Below are 25,069 nucleotides of genomic sequence, written 5' to 3'. Positions count from 1 at the left end.
ATTATTATTACATGACTTTGTGTGAGAGAATGTTAATATGATAGTTGATTTTTAACTTAGTTTTTATGATTCCATTTATTTATTGCTATTATTGTTTTGAAACACTTAGAAACTATAGAAGACCATAAAAAGAAGATAAAAATTGCCTTATTCTCTACCACAGATAACCAGTAATGAAATGTTGTAGGTTCTGTCTTTTTCAAAATATATGTAAACATTAATATGCTTTACTACATAAAGGAATACTTTCATTGAACTATGGTATCCCACTGTATAAGTTATAAAATACATAAACTACCCCACATTATTAAATATTGCTTTTTACTTTTTCACTATCATACATAAAGTTGTCTATATTTTCGAATGTAAATTTTTGTGTTCGTCAATAATTGATCATTATTTCCTTAGAATATATTTCTTGAAATGGAATTACTGCATTAATGAGTATAAACATTTTTAAGTCTTTGGAAACATATTGCCAGTTTACCCTCCAAGACTCTAAACTGATTTATAACAATAATATTAGGACACCTCTTCCTAAAGTTGAGGAGATTTAATTCTACTGTAAGTTATTCTTTTTATAAATACACATCAGGGTTAAATCAACTTTATAGAAACCCTGTTCTATTGCCTATAACCATGGTATTATTTTTCGATAACTTCCACTGGGAATAGTTCTCAGGACATATTAAATCTTTAGATGAAAAAAGACAACAATTTTGGAAACACTAATGGCCCATGGATCTTTCTGACTATAGTTCAGAGGAATGACGCTTCTTTTTTAGAAATACTAAGACATTTTCTTTCAAATACGTTGTTTGTTTGTTTGTTTGTTTTCAGAACTTTGCTTCCGGGCATTATGAGAAAGCTCTGCTTGCCATCTGTGCTGGTGATGCTGAAGATTACTAAATCAAGAGATGGATTTGCAGGACTGCACACTCCTCTCTACAGACTTGTCAAAATATAGAGTTTGTGATAAATTTGTATTGTTAGAAGCACTGTAGCAAAACTGTAGAATCATATTTTCTCTGCTATCTTTAAAATCATTCTGAGCCAAAGAAGAATCTATTGATAAAAGTATAGGAGGCTAGATTTGTACTTATTATCCAAATCAGTGATTTATTAAATTGTGTATAATGGAATAATAAAAAAATTTTTTCGTTGAAATATATTTTATTTAAATGTGAACTTTCAATTCCCTAGAGCAAGAGTCTGCTTACAACTGTCCTTTAGCATTCTTAGGGAAAAGAAAACACAGTGTGTGGCCATCCCCCTCAGAGAAATTTTCAAGACTTCTGTACAAATGCAATAAACCCAGAGTAAACAACTAAAGCTGCCTTTATGTAAAAGAAAATGAAGATATGAAACGGCAAAATGCAACCCGATAGATGTTTGTCAGGCTTAGATACGTAAGAGACTTGGATGTAAATTGGGTATATGCTTGTATGTGTGTGTGAGTACGTGTGTGTCTGTGTATTTGACAATCATTCTGGTAAAGGCAGTTTAGCTAATTTTTTTAGTATTAGTGCCTAAGAAACCTATTATTTGCCCATGCAATGTCAGAAAAGCCATTGCTCATTGTTTTTATCATCCCTTCTTCACATCTGCACCAAAGTCATTTGGAAGTTATGTGCTTTGTACCATCAGTAAAGCCTGGCCTCTCATGTGTCTGAAAACTCAGTAAATTCGGAGCAGCAAAGGAGAAATGCTCACTGAGATCACATCTGGGAGAGAATCTAGATTGATGCCACAATCTAGCCAAGAATAAAAGCAGAAACAGAGATGGGTGAGTCCATAACGGAGGGCTCCCGTTATACACAAGAGAAAACACAAATCCAAGATCACGGGAAGCTGCAGTTAATGAAGTCAAACAAGGAGAATGAGGACACATGCAATAAATCTAGATGAACTGGTGAAATTGATAGGAGTGCTTTACTCCACATGGAATTTTTTTTTGCAATACCCTGTAACCCAGTTCCTATATATCTGTCTCTACCAGTCTCAGGAGAAATGAAAAATGTTCTCAGAACCTGTTTTCTTACAAGCAAAATGATATAGGAAGTTTAGAACACAGTAATTGGGCACAACATAAAACATTTAAGAATAATTAGACTTCTGAAACCATTTTCAAGATTTAAACTTACTGCTACGGTGTATGACGTTATATCATTTTAAATTGGCTTTGATTTTTATCTTTAAAAAATATCATTAACATTTCCATCAAAGGTAGTAATTGTTTGAGACATTCAGTATAGCTATTCTTCCAGATAAAATGTTTTTCACATACAATTTTTAATAAGAAAAATGTTAGAATTCTTACTGAGAATTTAGATATTTAAATACAAATTTTCCTTGCTAGGATATATTTCTGTAAGTAGCTCAATAAATTGTGGAATTTACACTTCAGCTAGGTAATACCTTTTATTTCTCTAGTACAGCATTGTGTTGCCAAATCAAATACAAATCTAGACTTAGATAGGGAGGGATTTTATCAAAAGGACTAGTGCAATAATTGGAAAGAGGAGCTGCAGTAGGGAAAGAGACTGCAATAGAGAGAATGCTCTGACCACGAGATTTACAGGAGTCTCAAGGGTAGCCAGAAAAAGGATTTTTAATTTCTAAGGGTGAATAAACAAGGCTAGAAAGAATCAGGTATGGGGGGATGGGATGAATTTGTGGTGTGGCTGGACAATTCATTTGTGGTGTGGCTGGGAATGTCTTTGGTAACATTGCCCGTCATTGATCTGAGATTAGACAGTTGATTTGGAACAGTGAATGCTTCCAGTAAATTTTCAGCAGGAGACAAAGGGCGGATTAAAGTCAGGGACCTGTGGGAAGGCAGAAACCTGAGTAAAGTTTAGTCAAGTCAAGTTAGTATGTATCTTGTCCAGATTGGTCAGTAGAGGAAAACAGTTCAGTTAACCATTTATGAGGCAAGGAAAGGAATTTGATGGGTGGGTGGGTGTAGGATTGTTATAGGTAAACAGGAGGTCATCTGTAAGTCTTAGCTAAGTGGGATGAGGAAGAATGGTTCTATTAGAAAGCCATTTTCTGAAACTCAAAATGGTGGTAAAATTTCTTGACCATCTATTTTCCAGCATCCCAGTACTTAGGTAAAGATTAACATTGCTAATGTCTTTTTTGTCTTGATTGCTTCACTTAGTTGTTTACATGCCAAGATGACATTGTCATCTTCATCATCACATAATTCACTTAATGAAGTCCTATCAAAGAAATTGTTTAAATTATCATCATTGTTATTTGTGCTTAATGATGTTTAGCTGTTTATATCATCTTCTAATGCACAAAGGTTTACCTGATGGACTAAGTAACAAGTGAAAAATCTCTGGTTAAATTAAAAACATCTCCCATGTTTAACTTATAGGGGAAAAAAAGACAAACATTTAAAGGAATAAATTTGCTTTTCGTGTGTTACCCATCTACAGTAAAGGAAATAGTAAATTACCTGAATCACTGGCTATTCCAGAAAAAAATAAAACCAGATATGGAAAGACTGCAGAAAGGTATTTGTGTCCTTTGCATTCAGTATTTTACTATGCTTGGTTTAGGCCCAAATAGATCAAACATGTAAAGAGGCTAATCATTTGCTAAAAAAATAAAATGAGTGTTCTGATTTAGTAGCATACTATTATTATCAAAGTTAAATATTTCACGTATGTTAAAAACAATGCCAAATATGTGATGACACTGATAACAGCAGAGTAGGCTGCTCTAAGGGCCCATCCCTCCAAAGAAGCATCAAAAAAAATCATGCAAAAGCTGTCAGGATTAACTTTGTCAGAACTCTGGAAAATAGTAATTAACTCTGAATCAAGAAAACAGTCACACGAGGTAGGAAAGCTTTGTGACATTTTTATTTCTTCTTTTCCCATCTTCCTCCCAACTCAATGGCAGTTGTGAAGACACCAGCCACTGTGGACCTCTGCGGAGCATATCTGGCTTATTAACACAGAATATATGTAACTCTGTCTGGGAGCTCACTAAAGGACCAAGGTGAGGCACTTGTCTTTGTTTTGTCCAAACCAGACCTCACTCGGGGAGGAAAAATCGTTAAGACAAATGAACCACTTGCAGCTGCCTAGGGCAAAAGATTACAATTGAGGCAGTACAACTGAGTGATGAAAGCCTGTGAAGAAAATATGGGAAATCTATATATTCCCCCTATATATGGGGATTTATAAAGTCATGCACATGCCTGAGGCAGGACACACACTGAAAAGACTTGAGAAAACTCTAAGCTGTCAACTTATTGGTCTCAAGGATTAGTCCAAGCAGAAAGTGAAGGGCAATACAGAGTTCTAAATGGTCTAAGTGTTGAAAGGCATATCTCAGCATACAGCCAATCTACAAAATATGGGAGAAATTTTTTTCTTAATTCCTCCTTCTCCTCCTTCTCCTCCACCTCCTCCTCCTCTTCACTCTTTCTTGTCCATTCTTGTGTTCAAAGAAATCTCTGTCAAAACAGTGACTAAAGAAACAAAGACTTCAGAGACCACACATGATGAAGAATAGAGACATTATAAAAAGTGTTTAGGAAAGTCACTAAACAAAGCTACAGCTACTGTGAACAGATGGAAACAAAAACAAACACTTAAGAAGAAAAAAAAAATTCTAGAATTACCACGTCATAGTATCCAAAACATACAGTTCTCAAAAAACATGAAAAAAAACATTAAAATATACTCATTAATGGATAAAATTACTAGAAACTATCCTTAAGAAACAAATAACACAAAGGCATAACACTTATAAAAAACAAGTACCGGGGCACCTGGGTGGCTCCGTCAGTTAAGTGTCCGGCTTTGGCTCAGGTCATGATCTCGTGGTCCATGAGTTAGAGACCCCCATCCGGCTCTGTGCTGACAGCTCAGAGCCTGGACACTGCTTTGGATTCTGTCTCCCTCTCTCTTTGCCCCCCCCCCCACTCATGCTCTGTCCCTCTCTGTCTCAAAAATGAATAAACATTAACAAAAAAAAATTTTTAAAAACAAGTACCAAAATGAGAAAAGTAAGTTCTTCATTATCAGTAATTATTTTAAATGTAAAATGGATTAAATGTAAGTGGATCAAAAAATAAAGATTGGCAGAATGGATTAAAAAAAAAAAAAAAACCATGATTTAACTATATACTGTCTGTAAGAGACTCCCTTTAGATCCAAAGACCCAAAGATGTTAAAAGTGAAACGATAGAAAAAGATATTCCATACAAATAGCAAAAAAAAAAAAAAAGAGAGAGAGAGAGAGCTGAGTAGCTTTTACTAATATGAGGCAACATACACTTTAACTCAAAAACTGTTACAAGAAATAAAAAAGACATTATATACTCAGAAAAGGTTTAATTCATCTAAAAGATATAACAATTAAAAATATGTAAACCCCAAACAAAAGAGCCCTCAAATGTATGAAATGAACACTAACAAAATGGAAGGGCACAGAACTGACAGTTCTAAAATAGTAGTTGATGATTCAATACCCTACTTCCAATAATAGATAGAACTTCTGGACAGAAGATCAATAAGGAAATAACTAACTTAACACCATACTCCAATTAGACCTAATGAACATATTTAGAAGACTATACCCAACAACAGCAGAACATACATTCTTCTCACGTACATATCAAACATTATCCAGAAGAGACCATATGCTGGTCTACAAAACAAGTTTCAATATACTGAAAAATACTGAAGTCATAGAAAGTATCTTTTCAGTCATAGAAAGTATCTTCATTTTTAACAGAGTGAAGTTAAAAATCATTAACAAATATATGGAAATTAAACAAATTAACAATTAACAAATATATGGAGATTAAACAAATATATGGAAATTAACAAATATATGGAAATTAAACAGCACACACAATGAGTCAGAGAAAAATAATCACAGAAAAATCAGAAAATGCTTAGAAATAAATGACAGTAAAAGCACAACATACCAAAACTTATGGGACACAGAGAAAGCAGTCCTCAAAGGAAATTTATACCAGTTAATACCGTTTTCATTGAAAAAGATTAAAGATCGCAGATCAACAACCTAATTTTATACCCTAAAGAAGTAGAAAGAAAAGAACAATCTAAAACCTAAGCTAACAGAAGGAAAGACAGAAGATCAGTGTGAGGATAAATAAAATAGATAATAGAAAAATAACAGAAAGAGCAATAAAACAAAAGTTGGATCCAGAAAAGATCAACAAAATTGACAAACATTTAGCTAGGTTGACAGAGAAAATAAGAAAGAAGATGCAAATAAATAAAATCAGGAATGAATGTGAGGATATTAGTGATGCTACAGAAATACAAAGGATTATACAGAAGTACTATGAACAACTAATTGCACACCAAAAAAATTTATATAATCTAGGTTAAATGGTCAAATTCCTAGTAATACATAAATCATCAAAACCAACTCAAAAGAAATAGAAAATCAAACAACATCTGTAATAAGTAAAGAAATTGAATCAGTTATCAAAAACCTCTCAACAAAGAAAAGTCCAGCCTAGCTGGCTTCACTGGTTAATCCTACTAAACATTTACTAAGCTTTTTTTTTTTTCAAGTTTTTGTTTTGAGAGACAGAGAAAGAGAGAGAGAGCGCACAAATGGGGCAGGGGGCAGTGAGAGAGGGAGAGAGGGAATCCCATGCAGGCTCCATTGCTGTCAGCACAGAGCCCAATGTGGGAATCGATCTCACCAACCATGAGATCATGACCTGAATGGAAATCAAGAATTGAATGCCTAACTGATTGAGCCACCCAGGAGCCCTGTAATTCTACTAAATATTTAAAGAAGAATTAGAACCTATCTTTTTCAACTTTTCCAGAAAACAGAAGAGGTAGAAACATTTCCTAACTTACATTCTATGAGTACTGTATTGCCTGATACTAAAATCAGACTAAGACATCACAAGAAAAGAAAACTACACACCAATATCCCTTATGAATATAGATACAAAAATCCAAATATAGATACAAAATACCAGCAAACTGAGTTCAGCAGCATTTTTAAAATATTATACACTATGACTCAGTGGGATTTACCCCAGGAATGTATGAGTGAGTCAACATAAGAAAACCAATCGTGTAATATACTATATTAAGAGAGTGAAGTAAAAAGAAATATGATCACTTCAATTAATGCAGTATGAGCATTCAAAAAAAGTCTTTTTCACAATAAAAATACTTGGCAAACTAGGAAGACAAGATAACTTCCTCAACATGATAAAGCACATTTATGGTAAACACAGCTAACATTATGATAAAAGACCAAAATGTTTTTCCTAAAGTCATCAACAGAACAAGGATGTCTGCTTTCACCATTGCTATTCAACATTTTACTGGAAGGACTAGTCAGAGCAATTACGTAAGAAAAATAACAAAGAAGGCATCTACATCGGAAAGGAGAAAGCAAAACTCTATTCACAGATGACATGATCCCATATATAGAAATTCCTGACGGGGCATTTAGGTGGCTCTGTCCATTAACTATCCAACTTCAGCTCAGGTCATGATCTCACATTTAATGAGTTCGAGCCCCACATCAGGCTCTGTGCTGGCAGCTCAGAACCTGGAGCCTGCTTCGGATTCTGTGTATCCCTCTCTCTCTACTTCTCTCTCTCTCTCTCTCTCTCTCTCTCAATCTCTCCCTCAAAAATAAATTAAAAACATTAAAGAAAGATAAATTCCTGAAGAATCCACAAAATAAGTATTAGAGCCAATAAATTTTAGAGTTATAGAGTTTAATATCAACATTCAAAAATCAGTTGTGTTTTTATACACAAGCAAGGTACTTAAAAATATCCAATTACAATAGCATCCAAAATAATAAAATACCTAAGAATAAATTTATTCAAGGTTAAAGACTTGCACGCTGAAAACTACAACATTGCTGAAAGAAATTAAAGAAGAACTAAAAAATGGAAGTACACATTTGTTTATGGATTGGAAGAATTAATACTGATGACAATGCTATATAAAGTGATCTATAGATTCATTGGAATCCCTATCAGAATTCCCTTATCCCTTTTTGTAAAAGTGGAAAAGCAATCCCTGAATTAATATGGAACAGCAAAGGACTTTGAATACCCAAAACAATACTGAATACAAACAGCAAAGTTGGAAGAAACATTTCCCTGTTTTAAAAGCTAATCGAAATAGTAATCAAAAAAGTGCAGTACCAGCACAAGCACAGACGTATAGAATAATAGAACAGAAATGAGAGTTCAGAAATAAACCCATACATCTATGGCCAACTGGACTTTGAGAAGGTGCCAAGACTATTGAATGAAAACAGAATTCAAAGAATGATGCTGGGAAACTGTATATCCATATGTTAATGAATGAATTGGACCCTTATGTCACAACATATACCAAAATTTATTTTTAAATGTATCAATGATATATATCAAAATTTATTCAAATGGATTCAACAGCTAAATCTTAACATTTTTATAAGAAAACACAGGGATAATTCTTCATTAACTTTGATTTGCAAATGGATTCTTAGCTATAACACCAAAAGCATGAAAACAAAAGGAAAAATAGATTGGACTCCATCAGAAAAAACTTTTAGGGCACCTGTGTGGCTCACTTGGTTAAGCATCCAGCTCTTGACTTCGGCTCAGGTCATGATCTCACGGTTTGTGGGTTCAAGCCTCATATTGGTCTCTGCACTAGCAGTTCAAAGCCTGCTTGGGATTCTGTCTCTCTCCCCCCTCTCTCTCTGCCCCTCCCCTACCTGTGTGCTCTCTCTCTCTCTCTCAAAATAAATAAACTTAAAAAAATTAAAAACTTTTGCGTACCAAAGAACATTATCAAATAAAGGAAATGACTTATAGGAGAAAATATTTGCAAATCATATATTTTGAAAGGGTTTATATCTAAAATATATAAAGAATATCTACAAATCAAGAACAAAAAGAAGTACAACACAATTAAACTTGGATAAAGGTCTCCAATAGACATTTCTCCAAAGAGAATATACATATTGTGCCATAACATGAAAAGATGCTCAACATCATAAGTTATTAGGGAAATGCAAATCAAAACCACAATAAGATAGGTATCACTTCACACCCCCTAGAATGGTTATAATTTTTTTTTTTTAATGAAAATTATGGGGAGGAGCCAAGATGGCAGAACAGCATGGAAGATTTTTGTGTGTCTCGTGTCCATGAAATACAGCCAGACCAACACTAAACCATCCTACACACCTAAAAAACTGACTGGAGAATTAACACAACAATTTGCACAAACTGAACCACAGAATTCAGCAGGTACCCGGCGCGAAGAAGTGAACTTGGGGAGCGAGAGGCGCAGGAAGGAAGGTGCTTTTGTGAGTGGAGAGAGGAGACAGACTGGGGTGGGGTGGAGAATACGCGAAAAGCACCCCTCCCCAAGAGGAGCTGGAGAGAAAGTGGAAAATTGGAAACAGCTGCAGAGACTAAACTAAAAAGGGAGAAAGGAGAAAGGAGAAAGGAGAGGGTTTAAATTCTATTGAGACTGTAAACAAAGGGAGCGCAGTCTGCAACTCCACAGCTCCATACCTGGCAGTGCTCTGGTGGGAAGGGCGAATCCCCAGGATTAGAGTGAAAAGCGGAGAAAAGCGGTTCCACTGCTGGAAGGACATTTGGTAGAGACTGTTGAAGCCACCCGGTCCCACCAGACCCCAGAGGGTGGTCACATTCGCTGGTGCTGAAACAAGGTTGTTAAGAGTGAAGCCTGCCAGATGCGTGTTGTGATTTTCCACAATCCCTGAAAAGCTGCTGCTACACTATCTCGCGAACTTTTTCTGGGGCGGGCTGGCACCTGGCCGCAGTCTCGGGGCACCGGCAGCAGCAGGGTCCCACAAGCGTTCCTGGGTGGAGCTGACATTCAGCCATTGCTCACTGAGACCCTCCCGCAGAAGGGCAGAACCGGTCAAAGCCTCAGTCCTTCAGAAGAGGCTGGGGAAAGCAGCCGCATCTCAGCCAATCTCGGGAGAGAGGTACTGCCTGGGGCCTGGTCACAGACAGTGAAAAAGCAGGGAGTTGACAAAAGCTGAAGACAGAGGATGGGTGTGCGATTGCTGATCCAGGAGAACAGACTGGATAGCTGGGTGACACCATTTTTACCACTCCCGCGCATGCACATACGCACCTACAAGCGCCACAACGCTCCACCAAAGTAGGCTAGCAGCGCCATCTAGTGGAAAGCGGAGCCATTACACTGAGCCCCGCCCAACTGGACCAACCTCATTCTTCAAGAACACAAGTCTCACTGCCGGCTTAGTTTATGGACTATAAAGCACCACATAGACTGACTTATAGAGAAAAACGAAGTAATTTCAGTCCTAATTCAATCTGTTAGCAGGTCCATCATTCAATTTTCTTTCTTTTTTTTCTCTTTTACACTTCTTTTTCTTGAATACAGAAAGAGAAAAAATACATTTTCATTTTCAATTTTTATTAAAAATGTTTTTTTCTTTAATTTTTATTACTATATTTCTTAATTTTGTGTAAATTTATACAAAATCTATTTTACTTCCATCATTTTATTTTAGTCTACTTCAGTGTATTCACCTTTTCAAATTTTCAATCTCCTTTTTCTTTCTTTTCTTTTTTTCTCTTTTTCATTTCTTTTTTTCTTGAATGCAAAAAGAGAAAAACTTCATTTTTACCTTCAATATCTATTAAAAATATTTTTCTTTAATTTTTTTACTATATTTTTTCTTTTATGTAAATTTTTTTCAAATTCTATTTGACTTCCACCATTTTATTTTAGTCTACTACAGTGTATTCACTTTTTCAAATTTTCAAACGATTTCCTTTTTTTTCTTTTTTCTCCTTTTTTCTCTTTTTCATTTCTTTTCTTTTTCTTGAATATATAAAAAGAAAATTCATTTTTAATTTTTGATAAAAATATTTTTCCTCAGTTTTTTTCTACCATATTCTTTACTTCTGTATATATTTTTTCAAATTCTATTTTACCTCGATCATCTCATTTTACTCTAATTCAGTGTATTCATTTTTTCAAATTCTCAAACGATTTCCTTTTTTTTCTTCCCCCCCTTTTTTTTCTCTAATCTGTGAAACCACTTTCAACACCCAGAACAAAACATACCTAGGATCTGGCATCATTTATTCTATTTGTGTGTGGGTGTGTGTGTGTTTAATTGTATAATTTTAATATTTTTTAATTTTAATTTTTAATTTTAATTTTTCTACCTCATTAATTCCTTTTCTCCCTTCAAAATGACAAAACAAAGGAATTCACCCCAAAAGAAGGAGCACTAAGAAACTACAGCCAGAGATTGAACCATCACAGATACAAGCAAGATCTCTGAACCAGAATTTAGAATCACAATAATAAGAATACTAGCTGGAGTTGAAAATACTTTAGAATCCTTTTCTTCAGAGATAAAAGATGCAAAAAATAGCCAGAATGAAATTAAAAATGTTATAACTGAGCTGTAATCACAGATGGATGTAGCGGCAGCAAAGATGGATGATGCAGAACAGAGAATCAGCGATATAGAGGACAAACTTATAGAGAATAATGAAGCAGAAAAAGAGAAGGAGATTAAGGCAAAAGAGCATGATTTAAGAATTAGAGAAATCAGTGACTCATTAAAAAGGAACAACATCAAATATAGGGGTCCGAGAAGAGGAAGAGAGAGAAATAGGGGTAGAAGGGTTATGTGAGCAAATCATAGCGGAAAACGTTCCCAACCTGGGGAAAGACACAGACATCAAAATCCAGGAAGCACAGAGGACTCCCATTAGATCCAACAAAAACCGACCATCAACAAGGCATATCATAGTCAAATTCACAAAATGTTTAGGCAAGGAGAGAATCATAAAAGCAGCAAGGAAAAAAAGTCCCTAACCTACAAGGAAAGACAGATCAGGTTTGCAGCAGACCTATCCACAGAAATTTGGCAGGCCAGAAAGAAGAGGCAAGATATATTCAGTGTGCTGAATCAAAAAAATATGCAGCCAGGAATTCTTTATCCAGCGAGCTGTCATTCAGAGTGGAAGGAGAGATAAAAAGTTTCTCAGACAAACAAAAATTAAAGGAGTTTGTGACCACTAAACCAGCCCTGAAAGAAATGTTAAGGGGGACTCTCTGAGGGGAGAAAAGATGAAAATATAAATAAATAAATAAATAAATAAATAAATAAATAAATAAGAAAAGCAACAAAGATTAGAAAGGACCAGAGATCACCACCAGAAATTCCAACTCTACAAGCATCATAATAATAGATTCATATCTTTCAGTACTCACTCAAATCATCAATGGACTCAATGCTCCAATCAAAAGACACAGGATAACAAAATGGATAAGAAAACAAGATCCATGTATATGCTGTTTACAAGAGTCCCACTTTAGACCTAAAGACACCTTCAGATTGAAAATAAGGGGATGGAGAACCATCTGTCATGCTAATGGTCAACAAAAGAAAACTGGTGTAGCCATACTTATATCAGACAATCTAGACTTTAAAATAAAGACTATCAAGAGATGCAGAAGGGCATTATATCAAAACCAAGGGGTCAATCCACCAAGAAGCCTAACAATTGTAAACATTTATGTGCCAAATGTGAGAGCACCCAAATATATAAATTAATTAATCACAAACATAAAGAAACTCATCAATAGTAACACCATAATAGTAAGAGACTTCAACACCTCATTCACAGTAATGGACAGATCACCTAATCAAAAAATCAACAAGGAAACAATGGCTTTGAATGACACACTGGACCAGATGGACTTAACAGATATATTCAGAACATTTCATCCTAAAGCAGCAGAATATGCATTCTTCTCCAGTGCACATGGACTGTTCTCCAGAATAGACCATATACTGGGACACAAAGCAGCCCTAAGTAAGTACAAAAAGATTGAGAGCATACCGGACATATTTTCAGACCACAATGCTATGAAACCCGAAATCAACCACAAGAAAAAATTTGGAAAGGTTACAAATACTTGGAGACTGAAGAACATCCTACTAAAGAATGAATGGGCTAACCAAGCAGTTAAAGAGGAAATTAAAAAATATGTGGAAGTCAATGAAAATGATAATACCACAACTCCAAACCTCTGGGACACAGCAAAGGCAGTCATAAGAGGAAAGTATATAGCAATCCAGGCCTTCCTAAAGAAGGAAGAAAGATCTCACATACACAACCTAACCTTATGCCTTAAGGATCTGGAAAAAGAACAGCAAATAAAACCCAAAACCAGCAGAAAACAGGAAATAATAAAGATTAGAGGAGAAATTAATGCTATCAAAACCAAAAAAAAAAAAAACAGTAGAACAGATCAATGAATTCAGAAGCTGGTTTTTTGAAAGAATTAACAAAATTGATAAACCACTAGCCAGTTTGATCAAAAAGAAAAAGGAAAGGACCCAAATAAATAAAATCAAGAATGAAAGAGGAGAGATCACAACAAACACAGCAGAAACAAAAACAATAAGAGAATATTATGAGCAATTATATGCCAATAAAATGGGCAATGTGGAAGAAATGGACAAATTCCTAGAAACATATACACTACCAAAACTGAAACAGAAAGAAACAGAAAATTTGAACAGACCCATAACCAGTAAGGAAATCGATTTATTAATCAAAAGACTCCTAAAAAAACAAGAGTCCAGGGCCAGATGGCTTTCCAGGTGAATTCTACCAAACATTTAAGGAAGAGTGAACACCTATTCTCTTGAAGCTGTTCCAAAAAGTAGAAATGGAAGGAAAACTTCCAAACTCTTTCTGTTAAGCCAACATTACCTTGATTCCAAAACCAGACAGAGACCCTACTAAAAAGGAAAACTATAGACCAATTTCCCTGATGAACATGGATGCAAAAATCCTCAACAAGATATTAGCCAACTGGCCCCAACAATACATTAAAAAAATTATTCACCATGACCATGTGGGATTTATACCTGGGATGCAGGGCTGGTTCAATACCTGCAAAACAACTAACGTGATTCATCATATCAATAAAAGAAAGGACAAGAACCATATGATCCTCTCGATAGATGCAGAGAAAGCATTTGACAAAATACAGCATCCTTTCTTGATAAAAACCTTCAAGAAAGTAGGGATAGAAGGAGCATACCTCGAGATAATAAAAGCCATATATGAACGACCCAACGCTAATATCATCCTCAATGGGGAAAAACTGAGATCTTTCCCCCTAAGGTCAGGAACAAAACAGGGATGTCCACTCTCGCCACTGTTATTCAACATAGTATTGGAAATCTTAGCCTCTGCAATCAGACAACACAAAGAAATAAAAGGCATCCAAATTGGCCAGGAGGAGGTCAAACTTTCACTCTTCGCAGATGACATGATACTCTATATGGAAAACCCGAAAGATTCCACCAAGAAACTGCTAAATTGATTTTTGAATTCAGCAAAGTTTCAGGATATAAAATCAATGCACAGAAATCGGTTGCATTCCTAAACACCAACAAGGAAGCGACAGAAAGAGAAATCAAGGAATTGATCCCATTTACAATTGCACAAAATACATAAAATACCTAGGAATGAATTTAACCAAAGAGTTGAAAAATCTATACACTGAAAACCATAGAAAGCTTATGAAAGAAATTGAAGAAGACACCAAAAAATGGAGAAAGATTTCATGCTTCTGGATAGGAAGAACAAATATTGTTAAAATGTCGATACTACCCAAATCAATCTACATATTCGATGCAATCCCTATCAAAATAACACCAGCATTCTTCACAGAGCTAGAACAAATAATCCTAAGTTTGTATGGAACCAGAAAAGACCCCAAATAGCCAAAGCAACCTTGAAAAAGAAAACCAAAGCAGGAGGCATCACAATCCCAGACTTCAAACTTTATTACAAAGCTGTAATCATCAAGACAGTAAGGTACTGGCACAAAAACAGACACTCAGATCAATGGAACAGAACAGAGCACCCAGAAATGGATCCACAAAAATATGGCCAACTGATCTTTGACAAAGCAGGAAAGAATACCCAATGGAATAAACACAGTGTCTTCAGCAAGTGGTGCTGGGAAAACTGGACAAGACATGCAGAAGAATGAACCTGGACCACTTTCTTACACCATACACAAAAATAAACTCAAGATGGATGAAATACCTAAATGTAAGTCAGGAATCCATCAAAATCCTCGAGGAGAAAGCAGACCAAAACCTCTTTGATCTTGGCCGCAGCAACTTCTTACTCAACATGTCTCTGGAGGCAAGGGAAACAAAAGCAAAAATGAACTATTGGGACCTCATCAAAGTAAAAAAGCTTCTGCACAGTGAAGGAAACCATCAGCAAAACTAAAAGGCAACAGACAGAATGGGAGAAGATATTTGCAAACGACATATCAGATAAAGGGTTAGTATCCAAAATCTCTAAAGAACTTATCAAAGTCAACACCCAAAAAACAAATAATCCAGTGAAGAAATGGGCAAAAGACATGAATAGACACTTCTCCAAAGAAGACATCCACGTGGCCAACCAACACATGTAAAAAGTCTCAACATCACTCATCATCAGGGAAATACAAATCAAAACCACAATGAGATACCACCTTACACCTGTCAGAATGGCAAAAATTAACAACTGGGGCAACAGATGTTGGCAAGGATATGGAGAAAGAGGCTCTGTTTTGCACTGTTGGTGGGAATGCAAGCTGGTGCAGGCACTCTGGAAAACAGTATGGAGGTTCCTCAAAAAATTGAAAATAGAACTACCTAAGGACCCAGCAATTGCACTACTAGGTATTTATACAAAAGATACAAAAATGCTGATTTTTAGGGGCACACAGACCCCAATATTTATAGCAGCACTATCAATAATAGTCAAAGTATGAAAGAGCACAAATGCCCACCGACTGATGAATGGATAAAGATGTGGTATATACACATACAATGGAATATTACCCGGTGATCAAAAAAAAAAAAAAAAAATGAAATCTTGCCATTTGCAACTACGTGGATGGAACTAGAGTGTACTATGCTAAGCAAAATAAGTCAGCCAAAGATAGATTTCATATGATTTCTCTCATACGTGGAATTTAAGAAACGAAACAAATGAACATCAGAGAAGGGAAGCAAAAATATGATAAAAACAGAAAGGGAGACAAACCATAAGAGACTCTTAAATACAGAGAGCAAACTGAAGGTTGCTGGCAGGGTGTTGCGGAGGAATGGGCTAAATGGGTGATGGACATTAAGGAAGACATTTGTTGGGATGAGCACTGGGTGTTGTATGTAAGTGATGAATCACGAAATTCTATTCCTGAAATCATTATTACATATATTGTAATACATTACATACATATATACACATACATATATTATATATATATAATATATATATTATACACATACACATATATACACATATATACACATACATATATTATATGTATATAATATATGTATGTGTATATATGTATATATATATGTACATATATGTTAACTAACTTGGATTTAAATAACATACATACATACATACATACATAAAGTGTTTGATATATATTTACTGAGTTCTTATTCTGTATCATACACCACTTGTAGGTAGAGGGATCATACAAGTAACCAAACACAAACTGCCCTCAAATGACTTATAGCAGGGTTTCTCAAATGTTTGTGCATTTTGAACTCAATAGTTCTGAGATGGCTCCCAAGATTTCATCATATCTAGCAGATGATACTGATGTTGGTCTTTGGTTTGCACCTGGAGTGGCAAAGGCTTATGGTATAGTAATTCACAGCAAGACACAATTCATACATAATGATTAATTGAGAAACTAACACCCTTTTCCTTACCTATATCAATTATTGTGATACTAAAACTACTCAAGTTGTTTTAGAAAAAAATTTTTTTTCTAGTTCCGTGCAAAGTACTGCTATTATGGAATAAGAGTAAAGTGGCTTTGTTTCACTGGACACAGCTAGTATTACAATCATGTAAAAATTGTTTCTTTTAAAAGAATACATGGGATAAAAGAAAATTTCACATACATCACTTACCACATTCATAGGGAAGAAATCTTGATCAGTTGTACTGGACAGGAGAGCAAACGGAGAAACAGCAGTTCTACTCTCCGGGCCAGGGAGCAGGCGAGAGCCCAGTTCGGAGTTTTTACATCTTTTACCTGAAAAGTTGAATAAGAGGTCAATTAGAAAATCAAATAAATTAATTTAAAACAATTCTTCTTTTAAACACAAGTTATTGTAAAACAAGTCATACTTGTTTATATCACTAGTATTAGGGAAATTACTGACTTTTTTAAAAAAAGGAAAATATTTAAGGTGAAAATTTAAGAATTCTATCTCCAGGAAGGCTTTTTTTTTCCTACGCTAAACATCCTGGCATGTGTTAGTGGCGTTATTATTTGTAGTCATCAGTTGGTCTGGTTGGGTAATTCCATGTCTATCCCCTCAGAAATTAGATAAACACCATTTACAAAGCTTCACTGGACACTAATGGATCTGAGAATCCCAGGTCAAGAACCAATGCCATCCATCTGTCCTTTAAAGTATGTTTCATTGTCAGCTAATTCCTCTCAAGCTACAGAAACTACAAAATTTCTCATAATAGAGTTAAAATTGACATCATTGCCACTTTCTTATGTTAACTCTCATATTCCAACAGAAGGGAAGAAATTCCTGCCAGTCGCCAGGAGGCAAAAGCAATAGAGGAACGTTTCTAGATCTTGTCAAACTCACTCCTACCGCCCCACCTCGGTGTGAGTTTGAGAGAAGGAGCTACTGTCATGTGACTCAAGTTTTTCTCTGTCTTCCCCCTCCCAGCCTCCCTGCGGGCCTTCCTTCCATCTTCTTCTCTGACTGCTTTCTTGTACTATATAACACACTTAGCTCTGTGTGTTTCGTTGTTTCTCTTTGAATGACCTACTGCTTATCTTCTGTTGTTCTCTCCACTTTTTGTCATAGCTGTGCCTCTTTACCCCTCTACTTTGTCTATACTGCTCTCTCTTTTTTCCAGTCACATTCTCTTAGTCTGTCTTTCTCTGTTAATCTCTCTCTATGATTGTCTGTCCTTTTTGTCCATGTTGTCTCTATTTCTATTTCTGTCCATCTCTCTCTGTCTTTCTGTGTTTGTGTCTCATTTTTTTTTATCTCTCCCTACTTCTCTCTCCCTGACTATCTGTCTCTATGTCTTTGTTTCTCTCTCTTTCTTTATGTATCTCTGCCTTTCCTATATACACTTCTCTGCGTCTTCCTCTGTCAGTCTGTCCCTTTCTCTTTGTCTTTCTTTTTCAGACCCAGCTGACTGCTAAGAAGATACATTCTAGTATTTTCCTGTCATATGGTAACATAGAAGATAGAATCTACAAGAAGGGAGCATTGTTGTTTTATTTGGGGGACAGATAATTGAAGTTTCACTCGGGACTATGCTTTATATAACATATTTAAATGAGAATGAAAATCATGCTAATTCAGCTTCATCCATATCACCCCCACATTAAGTATTCAATCAATCCCAACTTTAGAGGCAAAACACTAGTGTTTGATGTTTACCCTTAAGCTCCCAAAATTAAATGCGTGACTTGGATTTATTAGTAAGAAACTCTGCAATTTTTTTTTTTAAACATTTTTTTTTTCAACGTTTATTTATTTTTGGTACAGAGAGAGACAGAGCATGAACAGGGGAGGGGCAGAGAGAGAGGGAGACACAGAATCGGAAACAGGCTCCAGGCTCCGAGCCATCAGCCCAGAGCCCGACGTGGGGCTCAAACTCACAGACCGCGAGATCGTGACCCGGCTGAAGTCGGACGCTTAACCGACTGCGCCACCCAGGCGCCCCGAAACTCTGCAATTTTTAATAGTTACAATCATCTGATCCTGTTAACCAAGTGGCATTAAAATAAAAACTTTAAAAAAGAAAAAGAAAAAAACAACCATCATTTGGTTGTATTTGTTTTAATTAGATAAAGGTGATGATCACACATTTTGCCATACCAAATGCCACAGGATTATATACTTTAAAATGATTAATTGTATGTTATATGAATTTTATCTCCATTAAAAGAAACCTAAAAAAATATGACCTATTATTTGTCTACTGTTTTTTTATTCACATGTCCCTTTTCTTAAAAGTTGTATTAGCCTCCTAATGCTGATATAACAAATTACCTCAAACTTTTGGCTTAACACAATCTAAATTTGTTATGGAAGTTCTGGAAGTCAGAAGTCTAAAATGAATCTCATTGGCTTAAAACCAAAGTGTAGTCAGAGCTGTGTCGGTTCCTTCTGGAGACCAGAGGGGAGGATCTATTTCCTTGCCTTTTCCAGCCCCATTAGGCTGCAGCATAGTCCTTGGCTCATGGCCCTTTTCCACCTTCAAAGCCAGCAATGATCAGTTAAATCTTTCTTGTACTATGTCTCTTTGACTCTGATTCCTTTGCCCCTGTCTTTCATTTATAAGGACCCTTGTGATTACATTGGATCAATCCAGAAAATCCAGGATAATTTCCTCATCTCAAAGTCAACAAATTAGAAAATTTAGTTCAATGTACAATGTCAGTTCCCCCTTTGTTACATAACATAACATATTCATAGGTTCCCAAGATTAGCATCCAGACTTTTTTTTAAGGGAGGGGGATTATTTTGCCTGCCACAGAAATCATCCCAGAGGCAAATAGGAAAAATAATTATACCTACCCCTCTAACTCCCAAATGTAGGCAATTGCCTGGGAACAATTAAGTTCTTTTCCATGAAGTTGACTCATTACTAGCTGATTTCTTATTCCATGATTGAATAAACTGACCATTTTCTTTTACCCTTCATAAGCCTCTACATTCCAAAATAATAATCTATCCAGAAATACGAATAAACCAAAGCAGACCTTACTGTTTCATTTTTTTTCTCCCTGCTTCTGGAGATAAGGGAAAGGAAATCTGCCCCCTTTCCATTTTCCTCTTAGTACTCTCTCCTTCTCTCCATCTTTTCATTTTGGGGCACTAAGTATATCTCCTACTTCCAATACCTTTACTTTACTGGCATAGATTACAGAATTTTCCTTATGTTTGTGTTATCTTCATTTTCATTTATTCTATCCTTCCCTCAAAGACATAGGAAATACCTTCTTTGCTGTCCCCCATAGTCCTCAAGAAAGTATAAGATACTAATGGCCCTTCAAAAATATGCCAGGGGTGCCTTGGTGGCTCAGTTGGTTGGGTGTCCACCTGGGTTTGGCTCAGCTCATGATCTCATGGTTCATGAGGTTGAGCCCTGCATCAGGCTTTGCACTGACAGTGCAAAGCCTGCCTGGGATTCTCTCTCTCTCTCTCTCAAAATAGATAAATAAATTTAATAACTAAATAAGTAAATAAATATGCCAAAATTCCTTTTCTTATATTTTCAAAGTTATCCAGATTTGAAAGTTTAACTAGTTAAGAATGCCATTATCTACTAAAAGGCAAACAGCATCAATAGGAGAGGAGATATTCTAGAATAAATTTAGACCACGCAATGGTTTGTTAGCTTATAATGACACTAGAAAACATAGAAATATTTTACACATTTAATGTCAAGTCAAATCCATGGTGGTTTAGTTAATTACAAATAATATAAGTCCTTTCTAGTATAAAATTTCTAGAGCATAGAGCTGAAAGATTGTTTCCTGTGTATTTATTCGCAATAGTTTTGTCCTCATTTTCTGAAGTTTAGTTTTATCTCAAAATATTTACATTTATTTCTTTTATTGACCTCACATTCTGTTCACAGACATTCACAATATCATCAATTTTTGACAAAGGTAGTTGGTATGCTTTTTTCATGTCAGTCAACTTAGAAATCATTAGGAGGAAGGAACCAAAATATTTTTTAAGTTTATTTATTTATCTTGTGAGAGAGAAAGAGAGAGGCAGAGACAGAAGGAGAGAGAGAATTCACAAGCAGCTGGCAACACGTAGCCCCATGCGGGGCTCAATCCTACTAAGTGTGAGATCATCACCTGAGTCAAAATCAATAATCAGCACTTAACCAACTGAGCCACCCATGGTCCCCAGAACCAAAATTCTTTTTAATTATGTTATTGAGTTCCACAGTTGCCACTGTAGCAAAGTCCTTGGGAAGATCATCTAGAATTACCTAGTAACAATGAAATGTAGATGAATGTAGATATTTGAAACAAAAGTAGATTACCAAAGTCTGTGAGACACAGAGTGAAAATATTTTTAAAAGTCTGGATGGAAGTATATTTCTAAGTATGAATACTATTACTTACAGCAAAGTATAAATATAAACATTAAAGTCAGTTGTGGTCCTACCACACAGGAAGATAGAGCCATAAGGATTTTGGTATATAGTATTTCCTTCCAGTCTTCTATAGACACATTTATGTTGTAGTATTCAGTTTTTATGGTCTAATGCTTATGCTTAACAGAATATCTAGGGCATTTCCAATGTCACAGAATATTATTCTCAAAGATGAATTTTTGTGGCTGCATATAAGATAGCCACATATAGGTATGCTAAAATTCATCTAACCTTTTTTGTTGTTGTTGTTGGATGTGGTAGGTAGCACCAATTTTCAATTATAAGCAAGCATGATGTCATAGACTGAACTGTATTCCTCAAAAAATCATGTCGAAATCCTAAACCTCAGCATCTCAGAATGTAACCTTATTTGGAAATAGGGTCATTGCAGATATAATTAGTCAAGATGAAGTCATATTAGAGAAGGATGGGCCCCTAATCTGATATGACTGGTGTTCTTATAAAAAGAAACTTGGACACAGAGACATGCACACAGGGAGAACACCGTGAACATGAAGGCAGAGATTGGGCTGATGTGACTATAAGCCAAGGAATGTCAAAAATTGCCAACAAAACACCAGCAGCTAGGAGAGAGGCATGGAACACTCTCCCTCAGTCTTCAGAGGGAAGCAATCATGCCTGCACTTCTGGCCTCCAGAACCGAGAGCCCACAAATTTTTGTTGTTTAAGCCATACAGGTTGTGGTGCTTAGTCACAGTAGCCTTAGGAAACTAATGAGGTAAATTTTTACATCAATCTTTTTGTGTGTATCTTTGATTATATAATTATTATAAATTCTAAGAAGTAGAAACACTACGTTAAAGAATATTTTAAAGGATATATCTATTTACAGTCCTATCAATATAACTATTAATTGCAATCTTGCCAAATTAACAAGTGAACAATAGTATCATATGAATTTCCATTTTTTATTGTTAGTAAGATTATTTTACATTATATTTTCTTTGTAACTTTAGTATGTGGGAAAGCTACATTTTATTAGACCTATTTTGCATTTGAAGACCTACTAAACTGTCATTAATTGTAATCACTTTTCTGTTGATTCTTTTGGCTTTTTATAGTAGCCGGTCATTTCATCTGAAAATAACAGGAATTATGAAAATAAGAGCTAAAAGCACCAAGTGCATATATTAACTCATTTAATCTTCACAGCAATCCATTGAAGCAGATAGTATTATGCTCCCCAATTTACAGATAATAACAGGCCTGGATAAAGAAATTTTCTTAAGGCCATTTCTATGCTCAGTGGCAGAGCTGGAGTCTAGTTATCTGGCTTTAAAATACCCTACCACATGCTCACTAACCTTACTTTTCCAATAGTTACATTGCATTTTTACTTCTTGACATTTGACAATGACAATTCCGAGAAAAATATTTTCAAATGGCTGTTAAAATGAAACATGTCTTGTTTCAAATATATATGTTACTGTGATTATTATTTCACTATTGAATATAATATTGTTTGAAATCTTTTTTTTTTTTTTTTAAAGAGAGAGTGCACGAATGGGGGAGGGGGCAGAGGGTGAGAGAGAGATTGAGAGAGAGAGAGAGAGAGAGAGAGAGAGAGAGAGAGGATCTTAAACAGGCTCCACGCTCAGCTCTGAGCCTGTCACGGGGCTCGATCCTATAACCCTGGAATCATGAACTGAGCCGAAATCAAGAGTTGGACGTTCAACCAATGGATTCACCCCGGTACCCTGAGATCATCTTTAATGTAATTAAAAAAAAATCATGTTACTAGCTTGCTGCTAAGAATCTCTATCAGAAATAAAGTTGTTCATTTTTTTCTTAAATTTTTTTTTCAACGTTTTTTATTTATTTTTGGGACAGAGAGAGACAGAGCATGAACGGGGGAGGGGCAGAGAGAGAGGGAGACACAGAATCGGAAACAGGCTCCAGGCTCTGAGCCATCAGCCCAGAGCCCGACGCGGGGCTCGAACTCACGGACTGTGAGATCGTGACCTGGCTGAAGTCGGACGCTTAACCGACTGCGCCACCCAGGCGCCCCTAAAGTTGTTCATTTTTTTTTTTTTTAATTTTTTTTTTTTTTTTTTTAACGTTTATTTATTTTTGGGACAGAGAGAGACAGAGCATGAACGGGGGAGGGGCAGAGAGAGAGGGAGACACAGAATCAGAAACAGGCTCCAGGCTCTGAGCCATCAGCCCAGAACCTGACGCGGGGCTCGAACTCACGGACCGCGAGATCGTGACCTGGCTGAAGTCGGACGCTTAACCGACTGCGCCACCCAGGCGCCCCTAAAGTTGTTCATTTTTAAAGAAGACTTCAATCTTTCCTCATTGACTGGGGCAGGATGAAGCAAAAGTAACTAATGACACCAAAATTTTTGTTATTAGGAAAATACGATCGTAGTACATGTTATAATGGAAAGATTTTACATGAAATTATAAAGTTGGGGTATATATTTTTCTTACCACTGAATGAGAACATTTCTTTTTAAAGTTTCTCACACACAGAGGAAGACATTTTCTTCCAAAAAGACCTGCTAACACCACTACTAAAGCTTGCATCACATCTTCAGAAAATGTCTTTTGGCCTGTTCAAAATAAAGGGTTTAACTTTTCAAAACTTTAAAGAACAAAATTCGTCATTTTAGAAATACCCTGAGCCAGTTCTTAAGACCCAAACTTAAATTTTCAAGGTAAACCAGATTTGAAAAAGTCACTTTCAGACTTTGGTAAATTCTTAATAAATTAGAATATTACCTTATAGTAATGCAAACTAATTGACCCTCTATTGACACAGATTGCTGGTTTTCTTTTTTTTTTTTTAATGTTTTGTTTTCTTTATTTTTAATGTGTATTTTTGAGAGAGAGAGAGAGAGAGCAAGCGGGGGAGGGGCAGATAGAGAGGAGGACAGAGGATCCAAAGCAGGCTCCACACTGACCGCAGCAAGCCTGATGCCGGGTTCAAACTCAAGAACCTGGAGATCACAACCTGAGTGGAAGTCAGGCACTCAACGGACTGGGGCACCCAGGTGCCCCTCCTTGTCCCCACTGTTAGCTGTAGGAATGTAGAGGGGGAAATGAATAGCCATTTGCCTTAGTTCTACAATTGCCATGGGATTCTATCATAGGCTTCAAATCCTCCTTCTGCTTCTTTGTTCCACTCAGTTTTTCTACCTCTGTTCAAAACTTGCTAAGGAGTGAAGACCGTATGCTGCTTTCCAAATTCTTTATCTGCCATTCCAGACCATATGTTTATGCCCACTCACTCTCTCTTGGCACACGTTACAGTCAAAAGAGAGCTCACTAGAGCTCCCGCTGACATGACTTTGTTCCTCATATTTTCTTTCCCTGGAGTATTTATCTCCTACATTTGCATATACCCAAAACCTTGTAGTATTTTAGGAACAAAATCTCCTTGACGGAAAACCTATGTTTGATTCCTGATTTGCAATCTGCCACAGTATTTAGCAGAGTGCTATGCCCACGCGGATAGCCACTCAATCACTAGACAGTAAATGAATGAGTACACAACACATATTAATGTGAGTACTTGGAAACAGGCCACGGCTGCCTCCCGCTACTGGAAAAATGAAGAACACTAAGAATGAAGCTTCCAGATTTCAAGTAAAAAAAAGTTAATTTGATGTGTTTACACCGATAGAATTATAGGAAAAATTATTTCAGTTTTTCTTATTCTTTTAATGTTGTGATACAATACACACAATATTTATAAAATAAGTAAAATTCACTGACGATTACTTTGTAGGATCCTTTAATGGAAAAATATAGACTCAAACA

At 35.9% G+C, this 25,069-nt stretch overlaps 1 protein-coding gene and 1 pseudogene across 1 annotated transcript in view; one reads left to right on the top strand and one right to left on the bottom strand.

The window, feature by feature from the left end:
- The window catches only part of ANXA10 (annexin A10), a 100,081-nt gene extending 98,733 nt beyond the window's left edge, over positions 1-1,348 (top strand). Inside the window, exon 12 of the mRNA XM_025922230.2 lies at positions 841-1,348. Coding sequence (XP_025778015.1) covers positions 841-909 — 69 coding nt within the window. The 3' untranslated portion in view covers positions 910-1,348. The remainder of the gene's footprint in view (positions 1-840) is intronic.
- The window catches only part of LOC147581664 (putative ATP-dependent RNA helicase DDX60), a 60,240-nt pseudogene continuing 36,065 nt past the window's right edge, over positions 895-25,069 (bottom strand).

The sequence above is a fragment of the Puma concolor genome, chromosome B1, assembly GCF_028749965.1.
Source record: "Puma concolor isolate L17-30 chromosome B1, mPumCon1.1.hap2, whole genome shotgun sequence".
In the NCBI taxonomy this organism is placed as follows: Eukaryota; Metazoa; Chordata; class Mammalia; order Carnivora; family Felidae; genus Puma; species Puma concolor.
This window is presented reverse-complemented; position numbering and strand designations above follow the sequence as displayed.